Consider the following 12441-nt stretch of genomic DNA (forward strand, 5'->3'; position numbering starts at 1 on the left):
TTATTTAATTCACAGGGATAGCATGCTTTCGTTTCATCAGCCATGATTAATTTTAGTGTCGCTTACAATGAGGATTAAACCTCCAACTATCAGAAGAGTATAAGTTACAACTGAATTTCATCAAGTATTTAAGTCACTACGCCAAAAGGTTGGAAGTTACATCGACCTAAACGTTGTGCAAATAACACTCAAGGTGAGAACAATAGTCCGGTTAATCCAAGAGAATTGCATCAGAATTGGCAGGATTCATTTCATTATTCGTGCTCGCTTGTAGTAGTCGTGAAAAGAGTTTGTTGAAAGAGAGAGAAAAGTGTTCAATAGGCTGGTTGAAGGAGAGGACAGTTCAGTTCTGTTTACACGTGTTTATAGGTAGTAGCCGTCGCTATAAAGGAAGCCAATTAAAAGAGAAAAGTCTTGACGTGTTGACGTGCGTGAGTGTGAGTCGTACGTTCTTTAGCATAACAAAGAATGTTCGTTTGGGTACAGCACGTGGAAATAAATGTGAGTTTGAAGAGAGTAGTACTCATGTTTAACATGAGGCTTTCTAAATGTCCGCTGCCCGGCAGGGTCAGGATCAAAGAGAGTTAATGGTTTGAGATTTCACCTTTTATATACTGTCACGTGATTGAGAGCTTGTGATTGGATTTCAAATCTCGAAGTCGTGAGAAGAACACATTACCTGAAAGTACTTTCTTTAAACTCCTAGGCCTAACGTTTACAGGGAACATGAACTGGAATTGAGAGCGTTGCCAAGACTGCTGCAAAGAAGGTGGGCTCTCTCTACCATGCTAGAAAACTATTTGCGCCTGAAAGTATCCTGTACCTCTATAAGGCCATCATTCACCCATATATGGAGTACTGCTGTCACATTTCGGCTGGTGCATCTGCTGCTTGTCTCTCACTCCTGGACAGGGTTCAAAAGAGAGTCGCCACCTGATAGGTCCTGAAGTGTCATCAAGGCTTCAGCCTCTGTCCCATCGATGAAATGTTGTATCCCTCTGCCTGTTCTACAAATACTTTAATGGTAAATGCTCTGACGAACTACAAGCACTTGTACCTCCTCGATGTGACTACCCCTGACAAACCCGACAAGCAACTAAGTCCCACCCCTTTAGAGTAGAGGTCCCTAGGTGTAAGAAAAGCCTTTTACTCCAATAGTTTCTTCTCTAGAACTGCAAGACTTTGAAACTTCCTTCCGGGATTCTGCTTTCCCAACTGTACTGATATGCAGAAGTTCAAGTGTAAAGTGAACAAACATCTTGCTACTCACCTCCCTTCATAATTCCCCTACAATTTATGTCCCCAATAGTAGCCCCCTACTTCAAAGTGGCAGTATACCTTGTTTGGGGTGAAAATTGATTAAAATAAAAAAAAAAAAATGTAGCGGGTGTTGGCTGCTACAATCAATTATAATAGAGAGGGCAAACATTTGTGGAATTTTTTGAAGGCAGTTAAGAAACTCTGCACTCCTATCCCACCACAGTTAACCACTTGACGAAGGCAAGAGGAATAGTTAGCCGAAACATTGGTGAAACAACATCTATGAAGATGAGGATAACAGTCCACAAATAAATAAATATACAAATTACTCATCTCCAAAAAAAATTCCAATAAAAAACAAGCCGCATGTGCGTGGTCCCCCTCTGGTGCTGAATGTGAGATGATGCCACAAAAAATAGTGAAGCAAAGGTGAGAAGAAGGAAATCATGTAGAGACTTTGAATTCCGGTCGAATGGAATAAACAAACAACTTCATCTTTTTGTATCTGCGTCTTCGTGTTATGTTATTCAACAGAAAAGGTATGTGAAAATCATCATCTCAAAAATAGGTAAGAAATATATGTGCCAATGTTATAGAAACACTCCCGTTCACAGAACTGTCAAACAGTATAAATGTCAATCGCTCTATCTCTCGGTCTATCTATCTATATCTCTCTCTCATTGTATTACATGTTCCGGCTCTCCTGTATTAAAATGTCCCTGTCTCTCATTATATATAAGACCTGTTCCTATCTCCACAATACTCAACAAATATATATATAATTCATCCCTTCTATAATAACACCTATTACATAACAGTTTGATACTTATTTAAAAATACAACTGTTAATCTAGACATATACACACAGGTAAAAACAATGAAGAAAATTGTTTTTATTAATTTTATAAGCATCTAGTGTTAAGTCATAAACAGAAAATACCTCCAGTCTAATAATCTTCCTAGCCAGAATAAGTATTATTTGCAAGAAACTATAGTGAAATACATTATTTTTTTTTTTCAAAGAGTATGATAGAAGAAAGAAGAATGCAAAGTGGCTAGTCAGTATCAAATATGGATTTTTATTGCTATCGACGTTTTATTAATAATTTATTTTTATCCAGGATGTGAGTAGCCTATAATAAAAAAAGTTGAAATTGAGATAAATTTCCAAGAACTTTTAACCCCTATGCTATTTGAAGTGCCTTCAGTAAGTCTTCAGACTTTTTTTTTTGTACAGGCATTTAAAATTGTCATAGACTCTTGAAAATTCGGTATGTTATTGGTCTATATCTTATGAGATGATTGACCAATTTTAATGATTTCAGGTTCTAATGAACAGTTAGAACAGAAATTGGAACACAACCTACCAAAGCCTGATTGTCATCAATTTCAAAAATGCAATCTGGATATGAGGACACTATAGAAGAATGCTATGCAACAAAATTCAGTTTTAAACTTTGGAAAAATGCCACAGAAACATATGGAATGCTTCACACTGCTTTTGGGCCATCTTGCATGAATCAAGCATCAGTTTTTGAGTGCCATGAAAGATTTAATGAAAGCAGGGAGTCTGTGAGGGATGATGAGAGGTGTGGGAGGAGTAAGGAAGTCAGAACACCAGAGTTGATTGGCCAAATAAAGAATTTCATGCATAAGGACAGTCGTATATCTTTAGAGATAATAAGGGCACAGTTTGATGTCAGTGGTGTGAATTGTATACTCAATTATTCATGAGGAATTGAAGATGTGGAAGATTTGTGTGAAGTTTGTCTCAAAGGTGCTAAGAAGATCAGAAAGACGTTGTCATGACAGCAAGGAGATGGTCAAGCTGATAAATTCAAATCCCACGGTTCTTGATGCTCTGGTGACCTGAGATGAAAGCTGGATCTACTGCTATGACCCAGAGACCAAGAGACAAAGTTCCTAGTGGAAACATGCTGGCTCTCCCAGATCCAAGAAGGCCAGACCGAGCAAATCCACCCGGCACGGGCATGATCTACATGCCCTGGGTTCTCACTGGACAGACAATCACCAAGGAATACTATGTTAAAGTTCAGGAAGAGATTCCGTCAGAAGAGGTTAGGATTCTTCAAATAGGGTCAGTGGCATTTCCACCAAGACAATGCCCCAGTCCGCAACTTCATCTTTGTCACAGACTATTTAACCAAGATGGGAATCAAGACAGTTCCTCGCCCTCCCTATATTCCAAACCTTGCTCTCTCTGACTTTTGGTTATTCCCTAAGCGCAAAGAAAACCTTAGGGGTTGTCGTTATGAGACAAGTGAGGAGATGAAAGAGGCTGTGATGAGGGTCACAAGAGGACTTCCATGGGGCCTTCCAGAAGTTGTTGGAATGATACGAGTGCATTGCAGCCGGGGGAGATTACTTTGAAGGGGACTAGAGTTTCATGTGTGCACACATGAAACTCATATAGAAAAAGTCTGGAAGAAACACTCGTCTAGCTGTAAACACTATCAATAATTTCCCCCACTCTTTATCTGTGCCTAAACCTAAACGTAGATTCCATGAACAAAGCTTCTTTCTTAGAACTGCACGCCTGTGGAATTGTCTTCCGTTTTCCTGCTTTCCGGCTGACTACAATATGGTTGTGTTCAAGTCTAAAGTAAATAAGTTCTTGATGAGCCGTTCCATATAAGTTATCAAATTTACCAAATTTTCATTACTAATGATTACTATATTGTCCAATTTCTACTATACACTCTTTAACCCTTATCCTTGAGTGGCCTCTGGGCCTTGATAATGTGGTGATGCCTATGTAAAAAAAAAAAAAAAAAAAAAAAAAAAAAAAACTTATTTAAGGTACCTCGTATGCATATATATGTGTTTGGTTTGTCCATTTGTTTTTATATAACCTCCTTTTTTTGGGTTAATGCCAAAACAATGTTGTGAGTGCCGGATGTATACCTAAAGATGCCCTAAGCACTGAAAAGATTATGGATCGCCATGTAATTCATTGTAAAAACGTGCACGTTTATAAATTTTACAAAGTAAGGTATAAAAATTTAATACCTTACTTTGTAAAATGTATAAAAGTGCACTTTGAAGATAAATAAATTTCAATTTGAATCTTGTACCTTTATTTTTAAAGCCTATAGTAAAAACATATTGTTTAACAATTTTCATGCCTTGGATGAAATGCTTTTCTAACTTGTATCGTATCTTTTTAAGATTATATTTTATTTAATTTATTAATTCGAAATTTAAAAAAAGATGAATGCGCTTTTGTATGTATTTATATAAAAACTCTCCGCCTCTCTATTTCAGATTGTATTTCTCCTCACACCACATCTCATTTTTGCAACCCCCTCTTTGTATTATTACAGGTCTGAATATTCTCTCTGTTTCAGTTCGTAATTCTCCTCATACCACAACTCTTTTTTGCAACTCCCTCTTTGTCATACATGTCTGAATAATAAGAAAATCTGAATTTTTTTAACAAAAACTTTAAAATAACTTTTTTAGATTAAATCTTTTTAAACTTCTTTAAGAATAGAAAATCTTTACAATTTAATAAGGAACATATTTTATATAGGTTTCATTAAAAATATTCAGTAGATAACGAGAAAAATAGAGATGAAAATTTCAAAAGGAGTGTATAACTGGTTATGCTCAATAGTAGTCCTCGCTAGCGAAAGACTTTGTTATTATTGTTATATTCTATTATTATTATTTAAAACATTTTGTGTCCTGCGCTTTCGCGCGAGGACTAATATGTTATGACTAATGTGGGCGAATAATTTTATGAGTATCATATATTATCACTTTTACTTTGCTTTATTATTGCCAGTCTCCTTCGTGCCAACATTTCACATACAGCTTTAATCCCAAACCGTGCCTCTCCAGTTAAGGTGTCAATTAACTAGTGGTAAACGCAATGAATCAGATATACAATGTGCCTGCCATTGAAGTGCAAGATTAAGGCCTTTTAGCGTTGCATCAAGTTCTGCTGGGCATCATTTTTTGGATAAAGCCAGCACGTATCTTCCATAAAAGCACCCAATTGTTTCAACACTACACTTGTAGTTAATGAACTTTTCAGGTTATTTAAAGCCGAATCCAGTGATTTTGAAGAAAAATTTTTTAATAGAATATATATATATTTTTTTCAAGTCAGTTTTTATTTAACCCATAGTTGGGACCCTAACAGGTACTAACACTCCGGATCAGAGTGAACCTGGGAGCAATGGCTCCACACTCCCCAAAGCTGGGGCCTCACCATTGGATATAGTTTAAGGTCATATCCAGGACCAGGGCTCTCAGAGATTGACCACCAACACCATGCAACTATTGTGAGTACCAGGTCGCAGTGCTATATATTAGACTGAGACCTATTTTTTTGTCTGTGCGTGCATAATCTGTAAGAAATGTTTAGCGGACATGCAGATGCATACTGAGGCATATGCGAACACATATATTCTGATTACATACATGTGCAAGTGGCATCTACAATTCTCCAATGCGGTGGTAGAATGCCCCATCCCCAGCAAAAATAAATAGAATCAATAATATAAAAGCGAAAATGTGTGTTTGTGTGGGCATTTTTTTCGTATGTCTGCCAAAGGCTTGGGGGGGGGGCGCTTGGAGGGGGGTCACTAAATCTAACAACTTTTTATATACTGTCTAGATTTACAAAACGAGGTCGTCTGAATCTTTTATTATGTTACAAAACTCGTGCTGTGATTTCATGGCGTGATGTTTGACATAGAAAACCACACGTTCACGTTCGTTTAAACACCTGTTTTTTAAACATTTAATTTCAGCTGTTTTTAATTCTCAGCCCTCATGGCATCATGGTAAGTCATCAGGCTACTCACCTTAAGGCTTCGGGTTCAAGCTTACCTCCCTCCCAAACCTTTTTTTTTTTTCTTTTACACCTGAGCAACACCGGGCACCCCTGCTAGTACAAAATAAAAGACTAATAAAAAAATAAAAAATAAAAATAAAAAAAACGTGAAAGGTCACTAAAGGTCAAATTCTTACTATGTTGTCATCGGAATCACTTGGTACGTCTTAAGGGATAAATTGCGGCTCTTGCAGGCAGAGTCGTTACGGAAGATCTGGTTCATCCGTGCAAAGAGGAGTTGAATCCGTTGATCCTGGCGTAGATCCTCTCCTCCCTTCACAACATACGCATACTCCTTTTCATCATTTCCGAGAATTATAATCTTCCGTGGCATCCGTATTGATGTGAATGTAACCACCTAAAAAAATAAAAATAGCAACATTAATAACAGAAAATCATCAATCATTTTTTAAAATTTTATTTTTCATGAAACCATTTTTAAATTACATTATTTAAACATGAAGAATGACAAAGTTCTCTCCTCTGATCTTGAGCACGTGGTACAACGGAGAAAGAGGTGGCTGGTTAATCTTAATGCATCTAAAACCAAGCTTCTATCTTTCCATCATCAACACTCTGACCCCCCCCCCCGTCTTGCATAAATTGATACGAATGGCTTTTATCTTGGGGAGGCTCCATGTTTTGTTAAGTTTCTGAGTTTGACTTTTATTTCTGATCTGAAGTGGAACACATAGATCAAATCCGTTGCCAAGGCTGTCGGAAAGATGGAAGGATCATTCTATCGATCCAGTAGATATCTCACTGCCGATGCAATTCTCTACCTGTACAAGAGCCAAGTATGTTCAAGGATGGAGTACCGTTGCCACATCTGGGCAGGAGCTGCTAGAAGCAGCTTATCCTGCCTTGACAGAGTTCGTAGACTCGTAAGGGATGCCCTTTTCTCTTCCCTGCAACCTCTTTTCCACAGAAGAAATGTTGCGAGCCTGTCTCTGCCCTATTGTTATTTTTATGGCAAGTGCTTGACTGAGCTCCAATCTTTGGTCCTCCCCCCCGTCCTGACTTTCACGAAAAACACTTGTCTACCTGAAACCACTATCAATAACTTGCCCCGCTCTTTCTGTGCTTAAGCCTAAACGTAGATTGCATGAACAAAGCTTCTTTCTTAGAACTGTGCACCTGTGGAACTCTGTTTTGTTTCTCTGCTTTCCAGTTGACTACAACATGGTTGTCTTCAAGTCCAACGTGAACAAGTTCTTGATGAGCCATCCCTTTAAGTAATCCAATTTACAAAATTTCCACTACTAACGGTTACTACGATATTTTCCCACTGACTACTGTACACTCATTAACCCTTATCCTCGAGAGGCCTCCGGGCCTTGATAAGTGGTGACTTCTTTCTAAATATATATATATATATATATATATATATATATATATACACATACATACACATGTGAAAGGAGTTGTGTTTGAAGGCTATATCAATGCGGTTTGTGGGAAACAATGTGGACATGAGTTAGCATATAAAAGAATTAAAAGAAATTTTCAATAATTTATAATTATATTACGAGTTAGCATATAAAAAATAATGACAATATGAAAAGAAATTTTAAATAATTTTCAATTATCTTACGTTTATTTACCAGCATAATGTGTCATACAAGATGGTAAGTGTTGTTGTCCCTAATTTTCGAGAGTAGTATCTCTTCTTCAGGGAGAGGGGAAAGAAAAAGAAACGTATACAACTATTCGGCAAGACTTTCCTTCGTTTTATTTATTTATCTATTTTTTTATTTCCGGACGTCAGTGTTGCAGACTGGCTGTCAAATCAATTTTCAGGATACAAGTTGTGACGGATATTAAGTATTGCTGGAAATTATTGTAGCTTTTTTTTTGGTACTTGTACAGTTTAATCAAGACATTAAAAAATGAAAATACCGAAAAAAGGTTATATTGCACGTATCCATTATGGAATGAAGTTCTCTGAAAAAAAAATTTCACTTAATTTCATCAAGTAGTTTTTTTTTTTTTTACAGCGAAAAAACACTTTGTTATGATACCGAGCAAAAGGTTCAATTTTTAGGATTGGTTGGTTGTTTTTGTTTTACGGCATATCAACCCTTTTCGGGTTATTTAATGCCGAATCCAAAGATTTTGAAGAAAAATTTTTTTAATAGAATATATTTGTTGTTTTCACGTCGGTTTCTATTTAACCCATAGTTGGGACCCTAACAGGTACTACCACTCCGGGTCAGAGTGGACCTGGGAGCAATGGTAATTAAAGGGTGGCTCCACACTCCCCAAAGCCCACAAGCTGGGGCCTCACCACTGGATATAGTTTAAGGTCATATCCAGGACCCCCATTGAGGGACTTTTACCCTCTGCAGAGGGGCAGTCGGCGTATTCTAATGCCCTACCGACAGGGCCATCAATTTTTAGGAAGATAAGCTAGTATTAAAGATGGGGAAGGAGTGTCGGCGCTTTAACTGGAGTTATCTCCCCTTGGCGCGTTCAGCAAATTTCATAATGGCTGACTTCAACGTGCTCTCATAAGAACAGGTTTTTTCGCTGTAAAAATGAAATGAATTTTTTTTCAGAGATCTTCAGTTCAAAACGGATACGTACAATATAACCTTTTTTTCGACATTTTCATTTTTTTAATGTCTTCACTAAACTGTACAAGTACCTTTTTTTTAAATGTATACAAATGATTAATTTTTGTGTATTGTGCTTAAAGTGTGTATTTAAGAGTGTTAATGACAGTTGTATTAGTGTCGTGTAATATCCGATTATTCAATTTTTATTTTCATCATCAATTTTCCTGCTTAACTGCTCTACCTAGTACATTGAGCTTTTTATTATCTTGATAGGGTCTAATATAAAGATGATATTTATCCTCATAATTTTATTTATTTATACTTATTCATATGACTATATAAACCCCCCCCCACCTAGATAGAGTATTTTTTATATCACCTGCTGTTTACTCAGCAAAATGAAAAGCTCTTTGCTTATAAATAAACAATTGGAGCACTGTAAAGTGGCAGTCAATGTTTATTCATGAGTGCCGATCCCATGGCATATTGATAGAACTATCAATTAGATGGTTGTAAATTCTATTTTTAGCTTGGGATGGGTGCTAATCTAGCTGCACTGAATAGCTGTGATACAGTGAAATAGTCTGTGAATGACTACATAAATATATGATCATGTTGACACACCAGTTCCTGGTAGATCACCAAAGTTAAGCAGTTAAGCAACACTTAGCCTGGTCAGTACTAAAACGGGTGACTATTTGGAAATTCCAGGTGCTGTATGTGCTCTCCGCTTATCTTGGCATTGCTTCCAGTCATCCTGGACTTCTCCTTGCCATTGGACTCAAACAGTGCCAATTGGAAGTACCCATTGTCTTTTGAAACTGAATAGAAGTGATGATATATATATATATATATATATATATAGTCTTTGAAGTTTTTAACATTTGAAACTATACAAAAAATTACTTTTTATCATTCGTTAAAAAACCATCTAGTCAGTAAGTCATTTAATCACCTGCAATCACTGCATCAACTCTCTCGAATTTACTATAATACCAATTTTTTTATTTTTCAAGGGATTATCAGTTGTTTACCATGAAACACTGTTTCGGGGATTTAAAAACAAAACAGTATATTACTTCATGGCTCCCCAGCAGTGTTGATCAAACACCACCACCCTTAATCTTAGGAAGAAGACATGTTACAAAAATTTTTTATCCAATTTCCTATTCTTAATTGCAATTACTAACCTTTTCATACTATAAAAATGAATTTCTTACCTGTGCGATTCATCAATTTCCACATTTAAAATGGATATATTTTTTAATTTATCAGTCTTGTATTTATAAGCTTTGGATTAATCCATTTAACTACTTATCACCCCCACTATAATTAGTAGTTTTTATATTTACATTCTTATTTATATAATAATATATATAATATATATACACACACAATGTATCACATTTCTGCAGTTATTTAAGTATATCTCTTCATGGGACAAAAACTCTGTTATTATCTATATATCTATAAAAGTGAGAATGTGTGTGTGTGTGTGTGTGTGTGTGAGGACATTTCTCAACCTATATGCTCAATTGATTTCTGATCTACAAACTTGAAATTTGGTACATAGGGTATTCAGTTTCTTTCCATTTTTTTTTTTTTTTTAAGGAATTTTCATTTCTGTTTATAACTAACAAGAATTCTGCATGAATGAAAATATAACATTTATGCATATTTTATGGCCAGGCTATGTCGGACGGCCTGCTAGTATATCTATAAAAGTGAGAACGTGTGTGTGAGAATATTCTCAACCTATATACTCAACCAATTTTTGATCTACAGACTTGAAATTTGTATATATAGGATATTCAGACACGTGGAAAACTTTTTAATCAGTTTTCATCCGGAAAAAAGGGCTGCTAAGAGGTCAAAATTAAAAAAAAAAAACTGGTACGTGGGGGGTGGGGGGTGGGTAAATTGGATTTTTTTTCAACTGTTTCATGACTGCACATGCGCGATTGTGAAACATAACAGCTTCCTTATATTAAATATGAATTGGTTTCAAAACACGTTTAAAGATCGTGTCAAGCTGGTGTAATGGTTATTGTGCTTAACTCACTACGTTCGTTTTTTTTTTGTTTTTTTTTTATTTACAGGATTGGTTGGTTGTTTTTGTTTTACGGCATATCAACCCTTTTCGGGTTATTTAATGCTGAATCCAAAGATTTTGAAGAAAAAATTTTTAATAGAATATATTTGTTGTTTTCAAGTCAGTTTCTATTTAACCCATAGTTGGGACCCTAACAGGTACTACCACTCCTGGTCAGAGTGGACCTGGGAGCAATGGTAATTAAAGGGTGGCCCCACACTCCCCAAAGCCCACAAGCTGGGGCCTCACCACTGGATATAGTTTAAGGTCATATCCAGGACCCCCATTGAGGGACTTTTACCCTCTGCAGGGGGGCAGTCGGTGTATTCTAATGCCCCACCGACAGGGCCGTTTACTTACAGGAAGTGAACTGTTTAGAAAAAAACATATTACTTGTATTACCCTGTCTGTTTATTTTATTTTTTTTTTTTTTTATTAAAGAAATTTAACGCTATGTTTAATACCGGGCAACACCGGGTACATCTTCTTGTATATGTATATATAGAATGATTGCAAAAAAAAAAAAAAAAAAAAAAATTGAAACGAAAAATAAAACAAAACAAATCTTACATTTTGATTAAAACCAGCAATTTTTATATGGTATTCAGGAAGAGGCTTAGTCAAACCATGGTATTGTCCTGTATGTAAGTAAATAAATAATTTACAAGGTGAAACATTTTTGAATGGAAAAAAAAAAAAAAAAAAAACAAGAACAAAAACAACTACGAGCTGTCTTCAATATACGTTTCTAAACCTTTTTGTACAAGCATTAAAAGTTGCCAAAGACTCTTGAAAATTCAGTACAGTAGAATCCGAGGATAGAGCATTAAAAATAACAAAATACAGTACAGTATATAATAGACATGTAAATAATCAAATAACATTATAAATAACAAAATACAGTACAGTATATAATAGACATGTAAATAATCAAATAACATTATAAATAACAAAATACAGTACAGTATATAATAGACATGTAAATAATCAAATAACATTATAAATAACAAAATACAGTACAGTATATAATAGACATGTAAATAATCAAATAACATTATAAATAACACCGTAATTACGGGCAAATACCGTAACCAGGGTCCAGAAAAATATTGTGTTCCACATTGTAACCTGAAAAAAAAATGTATTCTAGGGCCACCATATGCGGGGTTCTACTGTATGTCATTGCTATACATCTTTTGAGATGACTGACCAATTTTTATGATTTCAGGTTCAAATGAACAGCTAAAGCAGGAATTGAAATACACACTACTAAAGCCTGATTGTCACAGCTGGTGAATTTCAAAAATGCAATCTGGATGTGAAGACATTTTAGAAGAACGATATGTAATAAAATTCTTTTTTTTAAACTTGGTAAAATTCAGGATCACAGTTGACGTAATGTGCTATTTGCTGGGTATATGTGGACCTAGGTCGTCCTATGCTCGTGCGCTCGTGTCATCGAGTCCACATGTCAGTATGTAGTTCAAGGCTAACTGACAAATTGAAAAGGCAGTTCTTCAGAGTAATGGTGAAGTCTGTCTTTGTTTACGGTGCTACAATCTGGACATTCACCAAAAGACAGGAAAGAAAGTTAGATGGCATGTACACCTGTATGCTATGAACAGTGTTAAATATATCTTGGCAAGATCATCCCATAAAGCAGCAAC

General features: G+C 35.8%; 1 protein-coding gene across 3 annotated transcripts in view; it reads right to left on the reverse strand.

The window, feature by feature from the left end:
• LOC145266607 (DNA-dependent protein kinase catalytic subunit-like) overlaps positions 1-12441 on the reverse strand; it is a 396502-nt gene that overhangs the window by 31785 nt on the left and 352276 nt on the right. For all 3 annotated transcript variants that reach the window (XM_080122502.1, XM_080122501.1, XM_080122503.1), the window contains 2 exons: positions 11345-11412; positions 6262-6482 (listed from right to left, as the gene is read on the reverse strand). In XM_080122502.1, the coding sequence (XP_079978628.1) occupies positions 6262-6482; positions 11345-11412 (289 nt within the window). The remainder of the gene's footprint in view (positions 1-6261; positions 6483-11344; positions 11413-12441) is intronic.

This window comes from Euprymna scolopes, chromosome 41 (assembly GCF_053919585.1).
Source record: "Euprymna scolopes isolate OS-2025 chromosome 41, ASM5391958v1, whole genome shotgun sequence".
NCBI classification, from domain to species: Eukaryota; Metazoa; Mollusca; class Cephalopoda; order Sepiida; family Sepiolidae; genus Euprymna; species Euprymna scolopes.